The sequence below is a fragment of the Cynoglossus semilaevis genome, chromosome 8 (assembly GCF_000523025.1).
Source record: "Cynoglossus semilaevis isolate Cse_v1.0 chromosome 8, Cse_v1.0, whole genome shotgun sequence".
Lineage (NCBI taxonomy): Eukaryota > Metazoa > Chordata > Actinopteri > Pleuronectiformes > Cynoglossidae > Cynoglossus > Cynoglossus semilaevis.
This window is the reverse complement of record NC_024314.1, coordinates 12446096-12472246: the sequence shown is the minus strand read 5'-3', so window position 1 is coordinate 12472246 and position 26151 is coordinate 12446096. Positions and strand designations below refer to the sequence as shown.

The 26151-nt window shown below is 39.9% G+C and overlaps 2 protein-coding genes and 1 long non-coding RNA gene across 4 annotated transcripts; 2 read left to right on the top strand and 1 right to left on the bottom strand.

Moving 5' to 3' along the window:
* The first annotated feature begins 5578 nt into the window (after nt 1-5578).
* Nucleotides 5579-20120, top strand: vstm4b (V-set and transmembrane domain containing 4b). The gene is made up of 8 exons (XM_025057942.1): nt 5579-5828; nt 7940-8347; nt 15565-15618; nt 15856-15963; nt 16047-16080; nt 16179-16303; nt 17285-17349; nt 17514-20120. The coding sequence occupies exons 1-8, from the start codon at nt 5777-5779 to the stop codon at nt 17637-17639; spliced, it is 972 nt and encodes a 323-aa protein (XP_024913710.1). The 5' UTR covers nt 5579-5776; the 3' UTR covers nt 17640-20120.
* On the bottom strand, nt 17786-22190 carry LOC107988881 (uncharacterized). Its single transcript, XR_003050416.1, has 2 exons — nt 22083-22190; nt 17786-21586 (listed from the first exon to the last, which is right to left on the bottom strand). It is a non-coding gene; the product is annotated as an uncharacterized LOC107988881 (long non-coding RNA).
* Nucleotides 21579-25489, top strand: lrrc18b (leucine rich repeat containing 18b). Of its 2 annotated transcripts, none has more exons than XM_008314862.3 (3): nt 21579-22449; nt 23963-24321; nt 24528-25489. In XM_008314862.3, exons 2-3 carry the CDS (start codon nt 24064-24066, stop codon nt 24960-24962), a joined length of 693 nt encoding a protein of 230 aa, XP_008313084.1. In that variant the 5' UTR covers nt 21579-22449; nt 23963-24063; the 3' UTR covers nt 24963-25489. The 2 variants fall into 2 exon arrangements, with proteins under 2 accessions (XP_008313084.1, XP_008313087.1); XM_008314865.3 differs by having other exon boundaries at nt 22326-22449; nt 24033-24321.
* The last annotated feature ends 662 nt before the right edge of the window (nt 25490-26151 follow it).

The following is a 26151-nucleotide window of genomic DNA, read 5'->3' as shown; positions in this document are numbered from 1 at the left end:
ACAAATGGTAAACAAATAATTGTCATGAGCTTTTAGGTTGGAAAAACACAAGGAAAAACTCACCAAAGTGAGTCAAGACCTCAGACTCATGTTGAAGTGCACTGATGTGGCCGGGGCTCCTGATAGCCTGGAGAGCTCAGAAGAGATACCAAAATAGACTGACAAGTCAGTGTGGCCAAACTGAGCAGCAACGCAGGACTTGGGTCGAGAGCTCACATTGGAATAAGCACTAGGTGTCGAGTGGCAGGGTAGGGCAGACCAGCAGCATGAAATGGACACGGTCATTGGTTATTTTTGTATCCAAGCACTAGGGGCTGATAGGTTCTCACAAGGACCTTCTGCACAGTGCTGGACCTTTGTTAGGGATTTGATCAGATGTTGGTGAACAGAATCCAGGTGGTTTTCCTGTGTTTCCATGACCGTACTGGCCTATGTTTAGCTGCTGCTGCCTTTGTCACCCTGGGAGACTTCTGTCTCTGATTTAGATCATTACATCACTCATCTCTAAAAACTAGTCTGACCGACCCTGGAGCTCCACTCTGGCCGGTGGTGTCTGTCTGATGTCTGATGACAAATCTGACCACAGTGGGGGTTTATGGGGGATTATGACTGTGGGCCAAGCTCTGTTTACAAGGATGTGCACTGGACTTGAAAGTGTAAGACTGGGTCATCTAGTTTTAGGACTGATGCAGCTGTTGTTGCTATGAGATTGTGTTGGAATGAGGAGGTCAGTTTTCGTTGACTTGTTACACGATGTGAGTCACAGGAAGACAAGTTAGTGACGTCATTGGATGAGACACAAGACGCGTGAAAGTGTTATTAGATTAGACACTGATTTTTGACTGTGTGCTTTGTGTGCACATAAATCATGTTCCTTGTTATGAACAGTATTTACCATGTGGTCAACAATGTTTGATATGGTTATCTCATCCTCTTAAAAACTGTTTTTGATGTGTTTAAAATGTGTCAAATTCTAGCAAATGCTTTGATTCAACTGCTCAAATTGTCAAATTTCCACATCATTAACTTTCATATGTGCTGCTCTGATGTTGCTGTCCTTCCACTCCATGTCTAACATGGTGACGGTTGATTGAATCTTCTGACCATTTTGAGTAAACCACATTTTGCTACAGAGTGAACCACATTTTGCTATAGCTGTCACTGAAAATACACTTTTACACTCAAAAGTAACATGTGAGTGTGGTTTTAGGTGCAAGCTGAGACACAGCACGTGTTTGTGAAGGTACCATAAATAAGCAGGTCTATTCCTGTCACGTTGTATTTCATCAGGTAACAGCCTGTCTCTCTGCTGCACCTTCCTGCCACAGGTAATCAATCATGAGCTAACATTGCACATGCTAGCTGGCTAACATTGGGCAGCAACATGTGCTCTCTTCACATTGGACAAATATTTTACTTCAATTCTGAAAAAAAATACTTACCACTTTTTGAAAATATGTAGTTAACTATCAGCTTATTTAATTTTATACATACATGGAATTGTTTTTTAATCTTTTTTATTTAACCTAACATTGTTCCATTTGTGAAGCACAGATTGCTCCAGTGTTATTTTAAAAATCCTTAAAACGTATACAAACTCAATACCCTTTGAACCTCAGTCTCTGACAAAATATATAAATGTGGTTTAATAGCAACAATAAAACTGCTGTCTCTCGGTAAACAGTGAACATGTAAACATTCCCGTAATTCCTATTAAATCAGGGTTTTTTTTCAAAACCCTATAATTATTGAAATTGTATAGGTGTTTTGTAACATTTATTTCTCACCAGGGAAAAGTCCCAGCATTGTGTTGGAGGGAGATTGTTTTTCCTACTGAGCTGTTTGGTAATATCATGTTGTGAACTCAGACATTGTATGTGTGTGCACATTTCTTCTATTAGTGTGGACTGGAGTCTCTCTCCCAGGAGAAGGCCTCACATGTCGTGGTCCTGCCCCCTGTCCCACCTCACACCAAACCTCTTCTGGCCCTTTTACCCCTGTAGCGTTTCACCTTTCTCAGTTAGTCTCCAACTTTGCCAAAGTTACTTTCGGCAAGTGTTGGACTCAGAGACTCCCAGGGGGGAAGCCAAATGTCTGCAAATACGTTTGGGCCTTATTCCGAGACATCTATACAGCCAGGTATAAGCTTTCAGGAAAGATTCAAAGGTGGTACAAAGGTACAAAAAAATAAAAATCCATAAAATATATAATAGCAATGTGAAATGTGAACATGTTCTTTTTTTTGCACTGCAAAGACATGGTGAGACAAATAGAAAGGAAGTCATTAAAGGCAGGGAGCAGAGAGTTGATACCCAACAACAGACGAGGAAGAATGAAGTCCAGTCCGGGAAATGGATCTGACTTTTGTTGTTGTTGTCCTTGTGATTGACGTTCACATATGTTTTTGTTGGCTATGAGACTGTGTGGACGGTGGCAGGCAGACTGGTTCATGTCCTTTTATACCTAATGAAAAGTGGTCCAGAGACATCCAGGCAGGCAGAGACTCAGCCCAGCTAAAGCCCTGGCAAACTAATAAACCAGGTGTAGGGTTTTTGGACAGCCGTGGTCGCTAATAAACAGTGGGAGATATGGTTGTGGTGTTGTTGGGAGGAGCTAATAAAGCTGACAAAGCTAGTCTAGGCTAAGCTTTGACTAAAACTAGCTTTTAGCCAGTCATTGATGTTTCCTGATGAATTCTATTGGATATTGTTTAGACGTTTTTCAAAACAAAATTTGTTTTATTTTTGTTAACATTAACTAACACCTAGCACGTTGTGTTTACGTAGAGATATTTTTTGTTGTGTTTTTATTTGCAAAATGTTTTAATAATTTCCTTGTGTCTGTTGCTCTACAAGGTCCAGTAATGTAATGTGTTATGGAATGAAATGTACATTTTACTGAAACGTAATCTTTTGCAGATTTGAACTCATTTTTCACAGTGTTTCCATCACTCTGAGCTCCTTCACTGGCCCTGCTGGGCTTTGCCCTCTGGATATGACACATTATGTAAGAGGTGACACTGAGCTCAACGGCAACTTTATCTCTAAACACTCAGGAGCAGTGGAGCTAAAATCACCATAAGATGGAAGATAACATGACAAACATCCAACAAGGTTGACAACAAAGTTATCACAGGCTCAGAACCACCAACAGGTCCCCCCTACAGGAATATCTTCAGCTTAGGTGAAAACTAGGGCTGTTAAAGTTGATACAGAATGCACAGGTACAAAGTTTTGAAAAGTGTAACATTTCAAAAGCCAAGGTAAAACAAAATGCAGACCAGAACATGGAGATGGCTGAATGTTTACAAGTGTTGACCCACAACAACATACACACAGTGAATGTAATCTTGTGGTCCACATATACATGGATCTCGGGCCAGATGCCGTTGTGGCCCGTCATCTGAGGGCCACTGGTTTTGTTGTTTGAGAGCCATTTCCTGTATATTAGAAAAACAACTTTAGTGTTTGCTTTTTGACTCCTGTGGCACAACTTTTGAATGTAGATGGAAGCATGACACCATGACTGAGAGGTTGCTGTGTCTCTTCTAATTGTAAACAAATTGTGAAATCCAACATCTTCTCTGACAACAAACTTGGGACATGATGTTGTCTGCACACGTACACACAGAGTATCCATGGAACTGAACATGTGATGTGTGAATATTGCAGGTGTTGTTTTGCATCTTGCTTGGTGTTGAGTAACTCCTGTCTGATGTTTTTCTCTAGATGTTCCCATTTTATACACAACATACAAATTGAGGCTATTTGGTTCTTTAAAAACTTCCTGTGAGTGAATTTTTATAACCAGTCAGAAGATACCTGAGTCCTTGGTCATGAAGTGTCAAAGGTCACACAAAGTGGCCCACAGAAAGATTCCACCCATGTAGTGGCAGCTTCTGGGTGAAGGATCAGCCTAACAGTCTGTAGACTCATAATATTTAGTCTACAGTTTCATGCATTATTTGCAACTCCGCTGACAGACCTGCTTCAGGAAAATGTTTTATGTACTGACCACAAGAGGGAAGCATTGGCCGGAAAGTAAAGAAATTGAATCGACTGTTAGAGGGAATTCATTTTTATAATTCAGTTTTGTGTGTCTCCAAATATCATATACATGACAAATGTAATAAATGTTTACAGTGTGCTACGGAAGCCTAGCCTAGCCTGTCTATAAAAACATATTTTACTACACCTGTGTTCTCACCCACTATGAATGTTACTGTTTTAATGTTGGTCTCTCTCTAGAGATATGGCACTGTTAATCCTCCATACAAAATGAAGTACGTATGACACACTGATGAGCAGTCAACGTCCTCTGCCAAGTCATTGCACTGATTTACGCATGTTTATAGGTTGTTTCAGCAATTAGCTTGGATTCAATAAGCAAAAAGAATACAGGCAGCCGTAACACATTTGCTCCATAATTGTATTATTAACTCCTTATGTAGTAGTAAAATTGTTAATTGTCTGCAGAAGTGATAACAAGCATGAAGAAGATGCCTGAGCTGAAACATCTGTGCTGTGTTTACAGAAGTTAGTCTGAATCCTCTGCAGATTAAATGAAGTGGGGAAGGATATCACCAGACCAGACCAGACCAGACCAGACCAGACCAGCACTTACCAGGCTCCATCAACCCTCTCCAATACTATCTGTTGATCAAAAGTGTCCACACATGTCCAAAAACAGGAAAGTTTCTCCTGAACCCTGCAATGACAAAGATTGACTGTGGGTTACTGTGATGATGGCAGACAGAAACAGAGATACACACAAACACACAATCAGACACACACTCATCATTAATCATGGGTAGCCTGCAAGGGCCAGTGTTGACTGGTGTGAGAGCCCACATCAGCTCAGCACTTTAGGGTAATAATAAAAAATCCAAGTCACTTTGAATGCTCTTCTCCATCACTGTTGCACCCTCCACCCCTGCCACACACAAATCTCCACCATTCTGTATGTCAGCATGTGTGTGTTCCTAAATAACAGCCTGGACAGAGACTGAGGTCTGCACCGCTCACCTCCACAGCTGGAAGTGTGATTTGCCCGGCATCAAAATCTGCAACACAGTCAGTCCTGCCCCCACAGCCTCCACCTCCTCTGCCACCCTCCCTCCCCCGTGCAGGAAATTACATTTTCCTCACTAAAGCAGAGACTCAAATGTATGTGATTATACCGTTTGTGTGTGTGTGTTTTTATAAAGACCTGTCGCTCTGACCGGGGCTTAAGCTTGGGCCTGATAAAACAGAACCTCAGTTGTTAGGGTCTGGTTGAAGTTAAAATTATGGGGTGAATTTTAGACGAGTTTAGGATGTAGCTGATAATAGCCAGTTCACGGTCCACGGTCCAGTTTTGGGCAGTTATGGTATTTATGCTAATTTAATTTAATAGTCATTTCCAACCTAAGTCCTATTTGCTAAAAATGTATTCTAGAGTTCCAGTTTTTGATGAATAGTGTGTTTATGGTCTAGTTTAGAGTTAACTAACACACCTGCCTTGTTTTTCTCTCTCTCTGTGTGTGTGTGTGTGTGTGTGTGTGTTTGTGTGTTTGTGTCTGCCAAATGTGTTCTTACAGTGTGACAGAAGTGGGGGAGGAGCCGAGAGGAGGAGAATGGAGAGGAGTTTCTGAGTAGAAACAGAGAGTCCAATGTTTCAGATTACACTCCTCGGTTAGGAGGGGGTGAAGAGGAGAAGAGAAGAAGGACGTGAGGGGAAACCTGGGACTTCTTTTCTTCTGAGGCATTTCTGCAGGAGTTTATGGAGTTGATGGAAAATGAAGATCTCCTCTGTGCTTTTTGCTCTCCTGACTTCACTTCTGTTTGAAGGTAGGAGAAAATAACCATTCTTTCTTCTCCTTTAAGGTTAAGTAGAAGTTTCTCAGAGAGAATGAGGGAGGATGATGCTACCAATGGTCTGGACTGTTTCTAAGATGTGTTTCATTTTCCACTGCTTCTGTACAGTAAGTTCTTCTTCTGTGTTATTGAAGGGTGTGTTGGTATGAAACTGACACGTTCTCCGCGGCAGCACGTAGTTCTGATTAAAATGACAGGAACTTTTACAGAGAAAATTGAAGGATCTACTCTGACTTTACATTCATTACATGCATTTTATTTACACCAAGCACGTCCAAAATCTGGCCCTTGTCCAGTCATGGCACATTGACAGGATTTATGTGGCCCACAGCCATTGTGTATTGAAACCTTATTCCTTACTGTATTTTGCCCTTAGCTACATGGATTTATGGTTTTTTTGTATCATTTCCACAGTAACACAAATTCCTCAAAATTCTTCAAAATGTTTTAATTATTTCTTCCTTATTTTTAAATATTCCGTAGGTGTACATAAGTTATTTCTTTGCTAACTTTTATCTAAGAAACACCTTATGTTTTGCCATTTCTTCCTGAAAATCCTCAATTTGAGTTTTTGTATTTTTAGCTTTTTGCTACTAACTTTAAGCAAACTTTTTAGGCAAAACTTGCCTTCTATGCTATATTTTGGTTACATATTAGCTTCTTCATTAAAGCTATTGTTTAAACTAACATTCGTTTTTCCTAATGCAACCTTTCAGCTACTAAAAGGCTTATGTTTAGCCATTTTAGTAACCTAGTAACTAGATTAACTGGAATAACTCTTTAGTTATTTTCATTTCTTCTTAGCTTTTTGGATGCTTTGAATTTCATTAACTCAATCTTCAGTCACATCTTGCTAACTTTACACCTTAAGACACTGATGTGAGTTTTCTGCCTGTTGTGTAATCTTGCAAACATTTTGTAGAAACCTTTGCAGTAAGAAAGTTGTGATAAAGTAACTCTAAACACCACAGCAATTTAACAGAAGTATGATATTTTTATACAACCTAAATAATTGGTGTTGGGATTTGAATTTAATGGTCAGATTTTTAGAGTAAATAAATGACTTGACAACAATGAATCAGTTTGCTGTCTGACTTTACTGGAACAATTTAAAAGCTTGTGTCAGGGACAGTGTGGAATAACAGGTTTTTCCAAGGATTGGACAGAAAAGACCAGATGTGTTAAATACTGTCACACAACACGTCCAGCCGTGACGCTAAGTCATCCCGTGACACCCTCATATGTTGTCACGGCCTAAAAACGACAGGTCCTTCTGTCAGCGTTAGAGGAAAGTGTGTAGAACAACCACAACACACCCTGTGAGTCCAGGGCTCAGTCAGGACGTAGAGTTTCCTCCTGTTAAACCAACTCTTTCAGTACAATTGTCCCTCTGCTGACTCTGGTTTCCTGCTCTGACGTGAGAAAAGGAAAGTTCACTGAGCTGCTCCTAATTCAGCCCAGCTTTGAGCTATTAGCCTGTAATTCACAGGGATTTACTGGGAGGCACAACAGGAAGCAGATGAATTTGGAAATAATATGTAGGTGTAAACTTTCTCTTACTTTTCTGATTTTTCTTTTATAGGTTTAACACCGCTAATATAGATACTGTGAATCTCATTAGTTCATTTCTTATTTACTTTAGTTAATGGCCAGTCTGGAAAAGTTGTCAGCTTACAATTAACAATTACAATATCTACTTTTTAGAAGGCATTCATTTTTTTAGGTGTTTTTTTAAACTCGTACTCATATTGTTAACATCGTATTTGGTTAGCTTTAGCCGTTTTAGTTATATTTTTGTTTGCCAGTTTTCCTTTTTCTTATTTTTTTTACAATTTGTGATGTAAAGTTTTTTTCATTTTTTTCTTGTTTCTTTTTGCTTCATGCTATTAGCTATTTCGTGTTACTTTAGCTAAAATGTAACATGGATTTACTCTGCATTACATTCTTTATCAACTTATACTTTTTAAATATTTAAATTTTTTTTTAAGACTGTGTATCTTGTGTTGAGCTTCCATAGATACAATATCCACATCTAGGTAGTGATAAAATGGATCTGACTGTGGCTCTTGAATCTCCTTCTGCAGATTTGTGTCTGTCCATCAACGTCACCATCACCCCGTCTCCTTTCACAGTGGCCCAGGAGGGTCAAAACATCACTCTCACCTGTCTGGTATCCCAGCGGCGGCGAAACACAGCATTACCAGTAGTAAAATGGACCTTTTTACCATTGGGCATCGACCGTTCAGAGGAAGAACATTTAATTGCTCGTGTCAACATGAGGAAAGCCCGTTTCTATGGCAACTATACCAAGAGCTTCCCTTGGCCTAAAATGAAGCTGACGGTGGTGAAGCAGGGTAAGATCTTTGACCTGTTGATCCTGAACGTTTCAGAGGACGACCGCGGGCTGTACATGTGTAGAGTGCAGGAGTTTAAAAAGCACGAGGACAAATGGAAGGCAGCGTCCAACTCTACAGCATCCACGGAGCTCAGAGGTGAGGAAATAGTTTGACATTATAATATGACTATTGATGAATGATTGTCTCCTTAAGAGACATGGTGGGGTATCAAAAGCAAAGTTTATAAAATAAGGAAGTATTCACCAAAAAGAGAGATATACTCAAAAAATAAAATGCTTTTGAGATACTTTGGTGACCCCCCATCCAGTCCAAAGATTCTTTTGGACTGCTAGCTAAAACAACCTAGCATCACTGTGATCTTAAACTGAGGGGCAATCTAAGGTCCAGCTATGCTAAACAAGCTTCTTCAACAACACAGCTTTTTATACTGTTAGCTTAATTAGCATAACTGCCTAAGTCATATTTTACAGATTACAAAAAGAGTTTTCAAAAAAATGACAAATAGTTGATTGCGTTAGATAGTGATTATGGAATGTAACAATGTAACGCTGCGTACGGGGCTAATAACATCAAAATGTTGATACTTAGTGACAGCTGTGGTTGTTATCATTAGCACACAGTAAAATAAACCTATGAAAGAGGTGAAAGCAAAAAGCAGCATAACCTCCGTATCACACTGCTACAATGAGGTGTTGTTGGAAAACTTCTGTCTCTTGGTTTTCTGTCAGAATGACATCACTGCTCTTATTAGAGCTGGGCCGAGGCTGAATAATGTGAGCAGCCACAACAGAAGCAGTGACAAATGCTGTTTTGTTTGACCGCAGATAGTTTGAAGCAGATGCCAGTTTGGGTTACAGATATGTTCCCCTGCCAGCAGCAGCAGAGATTTGAGACTGAGGCTGAGCAGATGGCAGCAGTGAGCACATCAGCACGTTCAGAGGTGGAGCAGGGAACAGGACGAAACACACAATTGTCTGCACATGCATATTTGTTTGAAATGAATACTTTACATATCAGATAGAATCAGAGGGATAATCTTTGTGTTGTAATATTTTGACCTGACGATGTAAAACATCTGTTTGATGGCTCTGTGAAGTGAGTTCACTGTGAGTAACTGCAACGTCCTGGTTCTGGTTTGAAGTGGAATCGTCAACGGTTAGGAACAAGCCCAGGGGTAAAAAAGATTGGTCGTTATAATGAGTGGTGGCTTTGATGGAGGAGTTAGTGTTGGAGGGAGAGTAAAAGAAGGGAGAGGTTTGTTTGAACGGTCGTAGACGACACATCAGCCGACACCAGATATGTTTTTACTCACAAAGTATCAAAGATTTTAAATGGATCCTGATTGAGAGAACAGATGTGAGCAGCAGAATTTCACTGTCAGAACCCTTAGAATCTACATCTGTGGAGCAGCTTCTTACACAGCAATACTTCAGTTGTGAAATTTGTAGCTAACAGACAGTGATTTGACAACTGACCAGACAAACTAAAACACCTGTACGTGTCTCATTAACAGTAATTAATTTGACGTACACTTATTAAAACCATTAGAAACTACAGCCGGAGCTCTTGAGTTGATTAATTGTTGCTGTGTTTTCACTCATCATTTAGAATAAGTCTGACAAACTTGCAGCCATTTTTGCACTATTTTTGGTGGCACAACTCATTTGGGGACTAGGTGGTCTTGAGCCTAAAACCTTCTGGTGGTAGAAGTGGGCCAAAATGTCTCAAATACCCCAAGTCACAGAAGGAGCCAAAGTAGCAGATATCTTGAAATAAGCAGAAGTGTCTGAAATAAGCATGATAGCTGAATTAGAAGAAGTAGCCAGAATGTTAAAAATAGTTCCAGTAGCAGAAGAGGCTGCAGAACAAATTATAACTTTGTTGCCACAGCGCTGAGTGTCCCTCCCCACTGTGAACTGAATCAGACACTGCTTACCACATTTTCCATGGGAGTGTTTCCTCCAGACTTGTGACACTGGGGGTGTCAACAGCCAAGTCTGGACTCAGACATCCAGACCCACTGGAGAATTGTTAATGTTGGCTTTGACATGGAGTTTTCCTCCATGGAGTGACAGAGACAGAGAGTGCCGAGGAAGGTTTCTGTCTGCACTGGGCAGTAACAAACATCCTATCACTGCCTGGTGGCTCCTGTCTGTCTCTGGACCTTCTCTGGTCCAGAAGGTAGACCTGCTTCTGTGTTCCATCATAGACCAAGACACCTTAGGACAGGACTTCTTCTGCAGGTGACAGTGTCTCCTACTTAACAGGGCAGTGGTTGCTGGGGCAGTGGTGGCTTAGTGGATAAGCGGGACTGGAAGGCTTCAGGTTCGAGTACACCAGCTGCCTTGGGACTGGAAGGCTTCAGGTTCGAGTGCACCAGCTGCCTAGCTAGCTTTCATTAACTATTGTTTTAACTAATTTGACCTCAACTCCTGTTAACATATCACTCATGGTTACTACTTAAAAATTACCTTAATTACAGTAATTCATTTCAACTACTCATTTTTTATGTAAGTTTTTCAATGCCACTGATTTTGGTTGATGAATCAGTGTAGAAATACTGTATATACATGAACTGAAACAAGAAAATGTTTATTTTTCATCTGTATTTATCTGTGTGGTTTTCAGCTTCTTCATTCACAGATTAGTACAAACTCACAGTACAATTGCAACATCTGTAGACATTTTTGGCACTTAACGTCACCCTTCCATCTACTGTGGAATGGTTGCTGCTTTAACACTTTGCACACAAATAAAACCATGTGTGGTCCACAGTGACATCACTGGCCTTGGAAATGTGATGTTTTTACTAAAAACATGGAAAATAAATGGAATCTTTCGTATAAACAACTTTGAAAACACACAGGTGAAGGATCAGAATTCACCAGAACTTGGTTCTGTTTGTAGACCAGCTGGTTGTTTGGTTTCTGTGCCCCTCCCCCACAGTTGACAGTTATAGTAAACATCAGCTGAACGGTTGAGGTGTTAGCATCCCTGTGGGACCGTGGGTCCAGCTTCCCACTTCAGATGAGACTGAGCAGATGACCTAATGGGCACACACACATGTTTAGAGTGGAATTCTCCTGGTACGAAAACACCAGGTGACCAGGTGTTTCCACACACCGAACCTCCCACTACTCCACTCACTCCGCACGCCTTCTTGGCATAAACAAACCTGACTTCTGGGTCATTCTGAAACACATGTGGGTGAGTGTGAGTTAAAAATAGGAACGGTTTCCAAGTGGAACACAACACACGGATGTGGCCTGAGGTTAACTAAAGAAGGAACACTGACCTCTGGATAATCCCTAACTCCAGAAGGAACTGTCTGAAGAAGGGAATGAAGGTCACGGTAACATATTAGTCAAGTTAGGGCGATTTTCTCTGTTTAGCAAAGTGGATGGACTTTGTGTATAGCCAATAATCAAGTCATTAGTCCTGAACTCCACTAGTATAACAATACTTGCTACTACCACTACTACCTACAACCAAATCAAAAATCAAGCAAATCAAAATTCAGGTTTAGATTTGTAAATGACAATCCCCTTTTGAGGAAAGTCACCTATAAAGCATGGCAGAGAATAGTACCGTATGTTTTCTCTGAATCCACAAAGACACAGAGCAACGCCTTCTGACCTTCTCCTAAGTCTAAGAATTACTGCTGGCAACACATTTTGCCTTGCCAAAATGCTGCTGTAGCAGAAAGTATGCAGGAACACAACAGGAAGTTAAAGGGCTGATTATTTATAGCTTTGAAGTGACACAGAGCACTGTGTCATCTTTCTGTTCACCAGAGCATTGACAGACACAAAGGCTCATTATTCACCCCCAGCATCCGTCTTTGTGTTGATGTTTACAGTGTTGGGTTTGTTGGCGCAAATCTGACATACAGTCAGCAACTGAATAAAACTCTGTGGGTCGGACAAACAAAAAGTCAACTGTCAGAGGTTTTCCACATCCAGGCCCCAGTCATTCAGTTGTGTTGGTGCAAAAAAAGGAGATTTTTGTCGATGAGGATGAGAGGCAGTTCCCAAATTTCTGATTATTCCAAGATGTACAGCTGCCCCGCTGACAAATGGAAACACAGCCTGGGATGAACAAGTGTTATCATGATTTACACTGCGAATGATTTAATGTGGATGAGGAGGTTAAATGAATCTGCTGTTTGTAACGACAGAGAAAACCTGGTTTAAATCATGGACGGTGAGGTCTGATGATTCCATTTGGGATCCATTTGTCACAGATGCTGTTGTGTTGTATGAAACCTTAGGATTTTCATGTGTAAGGGAACACTTACTGTGAAAATGATGAGAACAGAGATGTAGCTGGGACAAAGAAGACATTAAATTCATGTGTTTTTCATCATTAAATTTGAGACTAAGTCATTCCAGCTGTAACATTGATCCAAGGTTGCAGTTAAATACCAGTGTCATCTCTGGGAGTCGTCTTAACAGGCAGCAAAGGAAGGTGTTCTCTGGTAATCCTGGGGTTTTCTAGGATTTTATTACTTGCTTCTGCCTAAATTAAACCATGTGTGCTGTGTAGAATCACAGGGAGAGTAACCTTGAGTATGTCAGTCTTGTATTGGACTATTAGTGACTACTTGGGTTTACCAAAGTCCTCTGGAACTCTTGTTAATTTCAACCATTTTTTCAGCCTTTTTTTCTCTTTGTTTTTGTTTTAAAACAGTCCTTGAACAGATTTATATCTGACATCTTGTCACAGTTTTGCAGATCCCAGACATAGATAAGAATCCGCTCTATGGAAAAGAAAGAGTAGACCATGTTGCAACCCTTGAACGACTTTTCAAATCCCTGTTGTTTTTTATGGATGTCAACTCCTACAGGGCAACCTTGGGAATTGATATATTCTGGCAGATTTTTGTCATCACCTCTTCTGGACTTTTGCGTAGGAGGCCCTGATGTAGGATAAGAGAAGAGAAAGAATCTCTTCATGGATCTGTGTCCATCACTTCATTCCAAAACTGATAATCCAAGATGTTAGTCAGTTTGTCTGGATTGAAGACATTTTGACATTTACTCATTATCATCAATTATTTTTAGTTTGATCTAAACTATATCCATAGTAACAGTTTATTGATTTATTGATGACAGTGGTACTTTTGCAGGCGCCCAGGTTTCTGTAGACCAGACATTTTCATTTTATTTTCTCCACGTGTCTAATTGAGCAAAACACTTTTGGACAAGATGCCAGGATTAACCTAATTTTCAAATCACAGTGAAAATGCAGGGACATTTTATATCCTGGTTTATATTAATTCCAGATGCACAGCAGAATGTAGGTCACATATGGTGAGTGTGGGGTTCATGGTTTCACAGTTGTGGGCCAAGTCCTGGGGTCGTTTTCCCGGAATGTAATTTGTCATTAACTTTCCATATAAAAGATAGAAGTGCAAGGAAGACATCATTAAATAGGTACATGGGTACTCTGTGATTGTACTCTAGTACCAAGTAATTGTAAAAACATCAAATACATGAAGTGATTATGAAATGTGAGTGTGTTGTCGGTCTTGTGTTTTTCTGGCGCCATGCAGTAAAATTGAGTTGATGTGAAGGATATTTTACAACAGAATGAGTGGTTGGACGTCAGGGAAACTGGAAACGCCATGGTTTAAAACCCTGTCGACTCTGTTTTCTATGATTTATCCAGAGTTTTCTGAGAGCTGAAGATCTGCCTGTAAACATGCCACTGCTTCATGAGATGTTTCACAGTTTTTAATTTATCTCCTGAGTCTGTATTTGCATCCAGTGACAGCAATTTTCAAAGATCTATTCTCTCCATGTTTGGATGAAGTGTTTGGATTATCTGGAGTCATGTTCACTGCTCTGTCATTCAACACACTGTGCAGCCACTCTGCCTGTGGGAACCACTGCAGATGGCGTGGTGGTGATGATGATGCTGCGCCTGTTTGTCGTCGGCCGCCCATGTCTCGGGGGTGGGGGGAGGTGGGGGGTTCAGAGATGCCATGATGGGTGTCACCTCGCACAGTGACTTCCTGTCACACCAGCTCAGTAAAGACCGGTGGTGTTAAGGCGACTGTGGTCGCACAAGGCAGAGAGAGTGCAGCAGATTTTATGTGCAGTATGGGAAACCTATTCTGAGGCTAATTTCAACAGACGCAGCACATAGCTGGGATTCTCAGTCCAGATTTAGGCTGCGCTCAGAAAACTTCAACTCCTCCGCTGTGGCTGCTGGTGGTTTTTGGATTATAGTTGTGCAGGCTTATGTTGGGATGTTGAGAACTTTGTACAGAAGGCTGTCAGACCATAGCTTCGAGGAATGTGAAGAAAACATCTTGATCTGTGAGATGTTTTGGCTCATCTATTTGTGAGGGATCCAAATATTTATTTTGGTTTAAAGAAAATGCAGCTCTGAACAGATGCATCATATTTAGAGGTGTCTAACTGGCAACTACCAGGTCACATGTCCCATTTTATGAGGCCCCTACCTGACCAGTGTAAGGTAAATCTGACTTAAATTTCTTGTGTACTCACTCGTATTTTTCTTGGTCTAATTACAGGTTATTTAGGGCAATTTACCAGAACGAGTGAAAGGCTTAGACAACTAGTTTAATTAGTTAGTGACTACAATAGCATGTGGTAGGGTCAACCCGCCGTGCAGGGGGTTCTTGGTTTGATTCCAACTAGTCTCCATTCCAGGTTACATTGCCTCAAAGAGGGCATCAGGTGCAAAAAAAAAAAAAAAAAGAAAACTGTGCAAAATCACTTCGCAGGCTACGGCTATGGAGGCCGAATAGAAGGAGACGAGGCTAAAGTTATTCATTTATTTCTTCTGTATGGAGGGACTGGTAGATGGATGTATATAAAAACTTTTATTTTCTTAATGCAACAAAATCTCTGCTCTGCTGCTGTAATATTTAGCAGTTTGGATTTTGGTAATTGTTAAAGACCTTAAAAAGTCTGTAGACTTATATTATCCTAAAATATTTGGATTGGATCCAGACACTCGGTGTCTACTGTCCCTGTCTTTATGGTAGAAGAAAACATGTCTCATAGATAAGGATGGGACGTTCTTAAATGTTGCAAGTTTCTCTGCTGCACCTCAGCAGCATGTTCCACATGTAAGAGTCCTGTGTTGAATGAACATGAAGTTTGTTTGCACCATTGTCTGGGTTAACGAGTTATTTATCCCTGTCTTGTTCTGGTCCAAGCTGAGTTTTCGTCCTAACAGTGAACCAGAGACTGAGACTGGCTGGGAGGAGGTCCACCTTTGTTTGGCTTTATTTAGACCGAGGCCAGTGTGTAATCATAAGGCAGTGAAGCCACAGTGATGACTACAGACTTTCACATGTTTCCTTTCTGTCTTTGTAGTTCATGTTCTACCAGCTGCCGAGGACAAGGACAGCCTGTGGAGCTTGTTTGAAGGTAACTCCTCACATTTTTAGCTTGTGTGAGTGTGTTTCACACAGGCAGTATCCTGGCTCCGTGTCCTTCTTGGCAGACAAAAACAATCCAACCTCAAAGGTTAAAACATTGCCTTAAATAGAGCACCCAAACACACACATACACATATCTTTTATTTCTTCAGATTTCTGTGTGCAGTGAATCACCGACAAGAGGCTGCTGTTCTAATGTGTGTGTGTGTTTATTTGTATGTTACAGATGTGTATCTGTGTGCAGTGCTCATCTGTTCAGTGGGTCTACTGTGCATGTGCATGTTCACAGTCACTATCACCTGTCAGTACATACAGAGGAAGCAGAGGCTAAAAGGTGAGCAGCAGCGACAAGATGAAGGAAAATGATCCTCCCCTCTGTACCAGGTTTTAAATCATAAGCTTGTGTCTTTTTTACAGATAATTACCACCTGGTCAAAAGTCCACAGAACAGGTACCGCTTCAGAGTAATACTGATTGAAATACTCATACTTGTACCTAAAAATATGCCGATCCAGTGCTGATAGATGCCCTCGTCATTTCCCATTTTAGCTCAGGAGAGACGGTCACCAGTGTGGTCAGCATGTCTCCAGCTCTGCCTCAAAAGGAGAGGAGGTACAGGAAGAAGAGGAGCAGGAACCACCAGGAGGAGACACCACCAGAGATACCAGCCAAAGGTCTTTCATCTCTCTAATGTTTCTAAGAAGACCATCACAGTAGTGAGAAAAGCCATAAAAGTAATCAGACAAACAACATTAAATAGAATCAAGTCAGTTCCCAAAATTTTCCCAACATTTATTCCTGAGCCCTGTTTGCTGACATCCACAGAAGGAGTTTCTCCCATCCCCCAGCAAAACCACAACTTGGTAAAAAAAATATATAATTAATTACTAAATGTAGTGGAATTTTCCTGTCAGTTTATTACCCTCCTCGGGGTCATCATGGTGTGGCAGGGAAGCAGTACTGCTCTGTGGCTTTGTGTAATTATCCTTAAGTATTTTGTAATTGTCCTTTAGGCTGTGAGTTTTAAATTTGAGATGCTTTTAAATGTGGCGCTGCCTGTGTTTACTGAACTCTGTCTAGTTATTTATAATGAAGTGATCCAGTGGAGAGTCTTCTACTGTGACAACAACAGAAGACTTTGACACTACGTTGTTTAGCTGTTGGCAGCCAAATAAATTGTCTTCCTAGTTAGATTATTACAGCATTAAAAAAACATAAAGGCATTTCAGTGCATACATGAATTTATACTATTGCTTAATTATTTATTTAATATTGGTGAATTATAACAAATTACAAGATACTATTTTTACTATGTTAAAATCTTTAAAATTAAGTAGTTATTTGGTGACCACTACGGGGCGCTGTTGTTTTTTGTTTTCTATGGAGATTAGATTTCAGTATTTATTTTGTTATACAGTCAATTAAGACAAACATTTCTATAATAAAAAAATGATAACAGTTTAATTATATCAAAATACTCTCTGTGGACTCCATTGGAGACCAAAACAGTCAAGATTATTTTGTTTACTTCTCTATTGTCTCTAAAGTAAAAAATACAAACAGTTCCTGGTACTGTCACCTGGTTTTGACAATATATATTCCTGTTTCTGCAAAGAACTGCCCTGAACTACTGTGAATGTGTTTTGTCCATGCAGCTCCCATCACAGACAAAACCCAGAAACCTAAACTTTTAAAACCACAACCCAGGAAAGTTGTGCTGGTAAGAATCATCCATCTCTTCTTCTCTCAAACACTCAGCCTGTAATTATTTTAATGGAATTCCACATCTTTTAAAAAAAAAAGACTCATCTGTGTTCCTAACCACTGTAATACTGACTACACTCTCTTCTTCTCTGCCCCTTTATTTTGTCTCGAAATCTTCAGCCGAAGATAGTGGAGGAGAACCTAACGTATGCAGAGCTGGATCTGGTGAAGCCAGTACCGGAACCTAAAGCATCACAAAACGGAACTGTTTACGCTCAGATACTATTCGAGGAGCAGCAGCTATGAGAAAAAAAACACACACACTTTTATACACCACTAAAAACTGTGCCCAGTGTAAAAAGTCTTGACTATTTATAGTTTGTGTTTTGTATTAAAACACATTGTGAAGTATAAAAATATGTAGCACTTAAAAAGAATAATCATGTGCATACTTTTTTTTTACTTTAATCTAGTCCTATGATCTATTCCAGTCTAGATTATGAGCTAAGCTAAATGCTAAATGCTAAGTTTTACGTTAGGCCAAATCCTAATTCAAACTTTGTTACTATATGCTAAGATACTCGCTAAGTTACAAATTGACCCACGGGCTTTGCTTCACCTTCTTAAGTCAACATTGTTTTAAAAAAAATACACTGGCATTTTCATGTGAATGTATGTAGCATTATGTCATTGTCCGTCATTAACTCATGACCTGATAACAATCACTCAGGTTTAACATTTTTTTGTCTACCACACCTTAAACTGGGCTCCAGACCAGAGTGAAGTGGTCTGTGACCAGGAGGTAGAATAAACTGGAGACCCCTGTTGTTATGAATCATCAGCTGCTTCTCATAACGACCACAATTCACAAAGTTGATAATAACCTAGTGATTAGATCTGATTAGACCCCGACCTCCACCCTGTGGGCAAGTCCCCGAGACTCTGCCCTTTAATCTGCTGCCAACGTCAACTTAACAGGCTGTTAGCATTAGCAAACATTCTATACAGTACATGCAATGGTGGAGTTGTACATCGGATAACACCACTTTCTGGACTGTAAACCACAGAGAGTTTTAGACTGAGAAAAACCGACAAACAATTGTTTTCCCCTGATCTACGATGACAAGGTGTTTTTGGATGAATTGACACTAAGGAAATCAACCATTTAAAATCATTTCATTGTTTGTGTTGTTTAGATAAGTGTCAGCTGAATGTCTTTGCTGCAGCTTCTGTTTCTTTCTCACTTGAATCTGAGCGTTAAACTGCACAGAGTCTTTTTCCATCCAATGATCCTCTGGGTTCCTATGTGGAAAAAGAAACACAGTTTTGTTTTTTTGTTTTTTGTTTTTTTTCTTTTTCAAACCATGAACTTAAGGCCAGACACAAAGGCACCAGATTTCACCCCTCTGCCCCCTCTCCCACCCACATACACACACTTCCACTATCTAATATGAGGTTACCCATGCAGATGGATGACATCACACACACTCCATCTCTCCCTCGCTCTCTCTGGCAGGCGGGCTTTCAAATGACTCAAGAACTGCAGCCTACTACTTTAAAATGTGGTTCTTACTAAAAAATAACAAAATTTATTGAATCTTTTTATTTTGAATATATGTACGTACTGGGATATAACAATTACATTTTCTTTTTTTTTATCTTCAGGTCATATTTAGTTATATTTGATTAAGTAACTTTTTCAACAAGTATTTGTCTTTGGTATACTTTTTGGTGAGATCGGCAAACGTTGAGCTTAGAGTTTATTTGAGCTTTAAAGACAATATTTAAGTATATAGAATCTTGACTAACTAAAATTATTGGCAAACCTTATTCTATCATCTTAGCTCACTTTAACATCTTGATTAACTTGGCTAACTTCTTTGGCTAACGCTTCTTTTTCATTTACATTTAAGCCAATTTTCTGGGCTGACTTTTAGTCATCCTTTTGGTAACCTTTGCTTACTCTACACTATTCTTTTATTTTATTGTTCATTACATTTTACCTATCCTTATCTCATGATGTTTTTGGATTTCAAGTTTAACGATGCAGTAACTGGGATGTATTATCAACAAAACAATGACTTTTTCTGTTTTAAATTTGAGACTAATATTTAGTATTGTTCTTGACTTGACTTTAGTTGTTGCTGCATTTGGGCTAACTTTTAGATGCATTTAAATAATTCTAAAGTATCTCCTGGTTTATTGAGCTTTTTCTCCCAAAATAGGTGACATTTTGGACTCATGAAAAAAACATAGGACTTTCGTATGTGCTGAATATCTGTACCTCAGTTTTTCTAAGGTCAACAATATGTTTTACAGGGGCTATAGCTTAGCTTAAGCCTGCATCAAGAGATTTTTACTGTTGTTTCTGCCCCAAACTCCGGGGAATTTCTCAACCTGGTACATGTTGAAAATCTAAAATATTTAGGTTGGTGTTGTTTATGGTTCATGTTCTGGTTAACCTTTTTTAAACAAACACACCACCAGAAAGACTATTTTGACATGCTGTCAATTACTGTGGTGACAACCCTGAATAGATGTCCTGAGATTTCAACGTTGTCTAAACTCTGAGGATGTGCTCCAACATGGGTGTAACGACCAGCCTCTCCACCAGAAGGCTGCAGTTTTCTCCCCTCCTTCTCTTACTAAATATTAACTTACAGTGTAACCCACTGTTGGCCTCTGCACTTGGTCAAACTCTCCTCTTACTCTTGTTTTTTTAGTTTTTGTTTTCTGTCTTGAGTGTGTATATAAAGCCTGACTGTGACCTTGCAGTGCAGGGTAGAAGTGTCATGAAAAAACTCCCTTTAACTGTGAAATGTAAAGTTTATTCCAGACCACATTGTCCTTAATGGACATCAACTAACTGGTACCATGTGCACAAACGGTGCCACTCTGCTTTGGTTTTTATTCTCACTGCTCCTACAGCTCACTGACCTCTGCATCATCATTGTTTCTGTGGCTCTCTTGGATCCTGATCATTTCTGTACATTTATTTTTTTTCCAATTTCTATCACTTTTTTGTAAATAAATATGAGCAGTTGATAACAATTATGTTGTGATTTTCTCTAACCAGGTTTTCAGGAAGTGCAGCAATATCTTAAACAGCCACAAGGGACAACAATAACCCTACTACTGTACAATTATTTGATTTAATAAATCTGTTTCATTACAAAAGTATCACAACTATTGACTCAAATTATATTTTTCTCCATCCAGAAAATCCAGTATCCATCACATCTGGTTCTCAGGACATTCCAGGAAAACCAGACCAGATCACCTCCATGCTGACATGACGTGACTGAGGTGGATCCTGGAGTCAGCATGGGTGTCAGCTACTTCTGTGGCAAATGAGGCGCTATAATAAGAGAGGGGGAGTTGAAAATGTAGGGTTAGTTTACCAGCGACCTCAGTATTATTTTCAAATGTTAAGGAAAAGAGAGGAAGGAAGTGTATGTACGAGAAAATGATTGGCAGAAGTTTTCTTCACTCACCTCACCTACAAAGAAAACACAAGAAAATGGAAGTGGTGGCTCCAACAGCTGTAAAACACAGGTAAAGTAAATGAAGTCCAAATATTTTTAAGTATGTGGGATTGTTAATGAAGTCACATTGCATTTTTGGTGGTCACACAGGGGAAGTGTAGATGGAGGGTTATGGTATAAATGGATGTGGGCCGCATGTCTGGGCGGCAGGATTATGGATGCTGCTTCAAGAAAAGAAACAGCTGATGTCACCGGTGGAATAGCTAAACAAAACCCATTGTTAAAGTCTGTGTACACATCATGTCAGTGCATAGAAACACTATGCATAGTAAAACACAGCGTGTACTGTCGACAACATCCTGTGTGGTTACAGTAATACACAACTACAGCTGCCTTGAAAAAGATGCTAATGACAGACTACAGCAGAAGGAAATCACAGGAAGAGGGAATTTCAAGACGGACTCCCAATTGGATGTTTTCGATCCAGTGTCCAGTGTTGGACCCTGGGCCATGTTGGAAGGCTGTTGGTGTCCTCTGTGATCCCTGCTGTAAGTACATGGTACTGCCGGTCAACTTGGGACATTTGGACACAGAATGAACCCGGTTGACTCCCAGTCCTGCTGTAGGAGCTCAGCTACTGCTGGCAAACAGGAATGTTTTTGCAAGTACAGTTTTTTTCCCCCGCTGACCTTCTAGGGGTCAAGGGTGCAGGTGTACAGATGGAGCGTGGTTCTGTGGTTTCTGATCAATTTCATTTTATGGAGTTGTCTGGAAGAATAATGTGAGAGTAAAGGAAAGTGTCAAAATTCCATCAGAAGTGTCACATTTTACTAATTGTATTTATTTTGGAGAATCCGTTAGTGATTAAATGTAGAGGTCCTTGATCTTGTGTAGAGAGTTGCCACACATTTTATGATGCGCTGTTATTAGGACATGAGATTGGTTGTTTAGTCTTTGCTCCACTCCCATGTTTTGACCGGAACTTGTTCGTGAGGGCAGTGGGTTGTGATCTTTAAAGTCAACAGAGGGTGACATCGTGCATACAAACCTTTGGCCGTTGTTAAACGTGTGAGCGGAGCACAAACCGAACAACCGATCACATGTCCTAACAGCGCATCGTGAAATGTGTCCCTCCGCCGCACTACCTTTGTGGAACGTGAATAGAATACATTTTCTTCGATATAATAAACCCGAAATCAACAATTATGTTGATAATAATGAAAATTAACAATAACACTGATTGAAAGTAAGTTAAAATCTCAACCTTTAGTAGTAGTGCTTCTCTCAAGGCGTGCAGATAGGTGCAAATTTGCCGCGCTAATCAGACGTTTACCCGTGACGCAGCTGCGTCGGTAAGCGGTCGGTAGGCGCTCCGAAAATGTCGGTAAACTCTCCAAAAAATGTACCAAAATAGGCACATAAGGGAGGCAGAAGTGTACGTGTATGTTACGGAAAACTTGGGACCGGAACTTAATGTTAAGGATGCGGGTTTAAAGCGTTTCAGGCGAACACACAAGGGGGAATTGGCCTAGCCTCGATAACGTAATATTGGCTTTATTGAAGAGCGACTTTAAAGACACGTTCTCCTTTCTGTACAGTAGTGGAACACCGGAGAGGAAAGGTCGACTGAGGTAAGACACTTGCTTCATTTGCATTGTCTATAATGTATACAGAAAGATACGTAACAGCGGTTAGATATGTGTTTCACGCAGGTGCCGCAGGGAAATGAAAACTCGAAAAAGTATGACTATATAAATAACAGAAGGTGTACTGGCTGTTTATTAGCGCTCTCTCACACACACACACACACAATACTGGCTGTTTATTAGCGCTCTCTCTCACACACACACACAGGTAACCCTTGTTATCACTGGATGTAATCTGAACTGCAGCGGTCCCTCAGTTAGTGTGACACCATCTGCTAACATATGCATGAGCTAACCTGTGTGTAGCTCTGAAGGAAATGACTGTGATTGGCTAACAGTCCTAGAGCGTGAGATCCTGCTGTTTAGTATGACAAAAACACGAGGAAGAAATAAACATGCAGCTCTGAGGAAACAAAAAAGTGCTGTGGCTTTGACTGTAGTTTAACATTACAAAGAAACCAAGCAGACATTCTGTGGTGGAGTTTTCCACACGCTACAGAGCAGCAGCTGCAGTGGCCTGGACTTAAACAGTCAGCAGAGGAACCTGACTCACAACACAAGATCATCATCATTATCATCCTCTTCATCTTCTCCTTCCTCTATTCTTCTTCTTCTTTTTCTCCTTCTCCTCCTTCTTCTTCTTTCAATCCTCCCTCTTTGTCTCCATCTCCTTTATTTAACTTCTTCTGTTTGTCTTTCTTCATCATCTTTGTCTTGCTTTCTGAGTTTTCTTTATCAAAGTCTTCCTCTTCTTATTGTACTACTTCTTTTTCTTAATTTCTCTTTCTGTTGTTTTGACATTTTGTTTATGAGACAGACATGTCCTTATTGTCTATATTCTGCAGCAATAATACTTTATAAAAAATCAGACCTTTGACAATAATTTAAACCGTATTAAGAGCAGCATAAACATGAAACAATGAGCGGTGTGCAGGCAGCACCCTCTGATGGCATTTCGGCGTTAGTGCTTTTAAATATAAACCCTACTTTTTTAAGGGCATGGGGATGTAGATAACTATTTTTTTTTAAATATTCCAATAATAATAATTATAATAATTCCATCCTTTTTTAGATGTTTTGATGAAAATGTTATGCAATGAAAAATAATGTCAGCCTAAAAAATATGTTATGTAAAAATGTCATGCTCTCCACACTTTATGAAGGGCTAATATTTTATATATACTATTTAAAAGCTTTATATGGGGCTAAAGCTTGTCCCCAACTGTAAGAATACCAAGAACTCCTGAAAATGAGGGATGTGTTTGGTTTTAATATAATTCACTTGACATTTGAAACGAATGTAGCATTCTAAAACAAATCAGTTCCTGTACTACTACTTTTATTAAAAGGGCCAGACCGAGGAAGCAGATACATAACTGTGGCTGCTACTGAAAAGCTGATAGAGTCAGAGTTGTTGAACGTACGTTCAGGTCTACCTGTCGACGACTGTGTTGTGTTGCAGGTGAAATCAAAACCTCAAGTGTATCTAATGTTTCAGCTGCACGTCTGGACTGTGTCAGGTTTAAGGAACATGATCTCTGGATTCTCCTGTCAAACGTTAACTACAGAGCCACAGATGTGTGCTTCAACAGCCGCAACATGGCCAGAGGGAAGAAGGCAAAACGTTCTGAAGGAAAAACAATCAGCCTGAAAGAAGCTCAGAGCAACGTGGAGGTCACACTGGACGGACGGCGACGTTTGAACCTCAGTTTTAAAGGAATCTCAGCTGTGCCCAAGTGCATCCAGAAGCTGAGCGACGTGGACGAATTAGATCTGAGCCGGAACCTGATCAGAAAGATTCCCGACTTCATCGGAAAATGTATTAATGTCACTGTTTTAGATCTGCACAGTAACTACGTGAGTAAATGTCAGAAAGTGTTGATGGGGTTCTTATAATTCTTAAATTCTTAAAATACAAGTTTGAATACCATAAAACTGCTAAAAGAAGACCAGTCACTGGCTTTATACTGCCAAAGGATGTGAGTTAAGACATGAAAATGCTGTTCACTTAACATAGTTCAATTATATTAGCCAACTGTGACAAGAAAGTTTTTGTGCTATAGTTGGAGCAGGTGCCCGTTGTCATCGGCCGCCTTCAGAACCTGCAGGTCCTTAACCTGTGCAACAACCGTCTCACAGAACTTCCAAGTGAAGTGGGCCTCCTGAAGAATCTCCATGTCCTGAACCTGGGTCTGAACCAGCTGCAGGTCCTTCCTCCCTCCATCGGAGCCTTAAAGGAACTCTGTCGCATCGGCCTCTCGGACAACCGATTCTCCCGCATCCCTGCTTGTCTGTCTAAGCTGGAGAAGCTGGAGAAGGTCAATCTGGACAGAAACCCTGTGGTGACAGAGCAGAGGTTTGATCAGGAATCACTGATGGTCACAGAGAAGCTGTACCTGGTCAAAGAGAGCCTTCTGTGTCAGCAGTGTCTCAGCAAGTGCCAAACTGAAAGCACAGAGTCTGTCCACAATGAGGACCATAAAGACCCAAGGACATAGAGATACATGAATGTGCAACAAAGCATTGTATACTTTGACCTTCATGTGTTACAACCTATGAGTAATACATGAACCTGTGTTTCTCAAAAATGAATAAAATGCACTCATTTCTCTTAAAATAAGTAGCAATGTGCTTTCATATGGTTACAATTCAGAAAACGAAATGTGTCTGTTCCATCTACCATTGATGAAAACCAACATAGTATACTTATATAAGTGCCTAAAAAGTCTTCAAAATTAAAAGGTTCCTAAAAATGAATAGAAATGCACTTATGGACTTATTTTTACTGTGATCAAAGGTTGGTGCACCAAAAAAGTATATTTTTAGTCATTTTTGAGAAACTTTAATTTTTGGAGATTTATTCAGGAACTTATTGGTATAGTATTTCAGTGTGATCAAAAGTTGCCGTACCAAAAAAGTGTATTTTTTCTGAATTTTAACCACAAAAATTGACATAGCTAAGTATTGTAAGGCAAATAAGTGTATTTTTAGTCATTTTTGAGAAACTTTTATTTTCGGAGATTTGTTCAGGAACTTATTGCTATAATATTTCAGTGTGATCAAAAGTTGGCGTACCAAAAAAGTGAATTTTAACCACAAAAATGGATATAGTTAAGTATTTTAAGGCAAATTAGTGTTATTATTTCATGGATGAGACAAAGTGGGCCATAAGTAATGTACAACAAGAGATTAAAATTCAATCACAGAGTACAGACTCAAACATCAATTACACCATAGACACTTGACTTCAGGAGTTCATACTGTAGTTTAATGTTTAATTTCTCAAGCAGTCTTAGAAGAGCTTATTTTTTAGGTTTAAGTCAAGTTGTTTTTCTATGTCCTCAGGCCAGCCTACGACATTCAGCAGCGGCTGCTCCGTTCTCTGTGGTGGTATGAAGACCATCGACATCATTCCAGTGGATAAGATGTGAAACACGGAGATCCTCTCATGACTGCTGCATCACCACTGCAGGTACTAATTATTAGCTCATCTTACTATAGTTGGAAATCCATGGTGAAATATTTAAAAACCAATTACTAATAAAAGATCCCTAAAAAGCCCCAAAACATGCTCCTATGTAGATATTTTGTGTTTAAAATCAAAGGGAAAAAAATCATATTTTGACACGTGGTAAGTTGACAAAAAAGCCTTACTATACAATGACTTTTTGGAAAAAATGCAAAAAA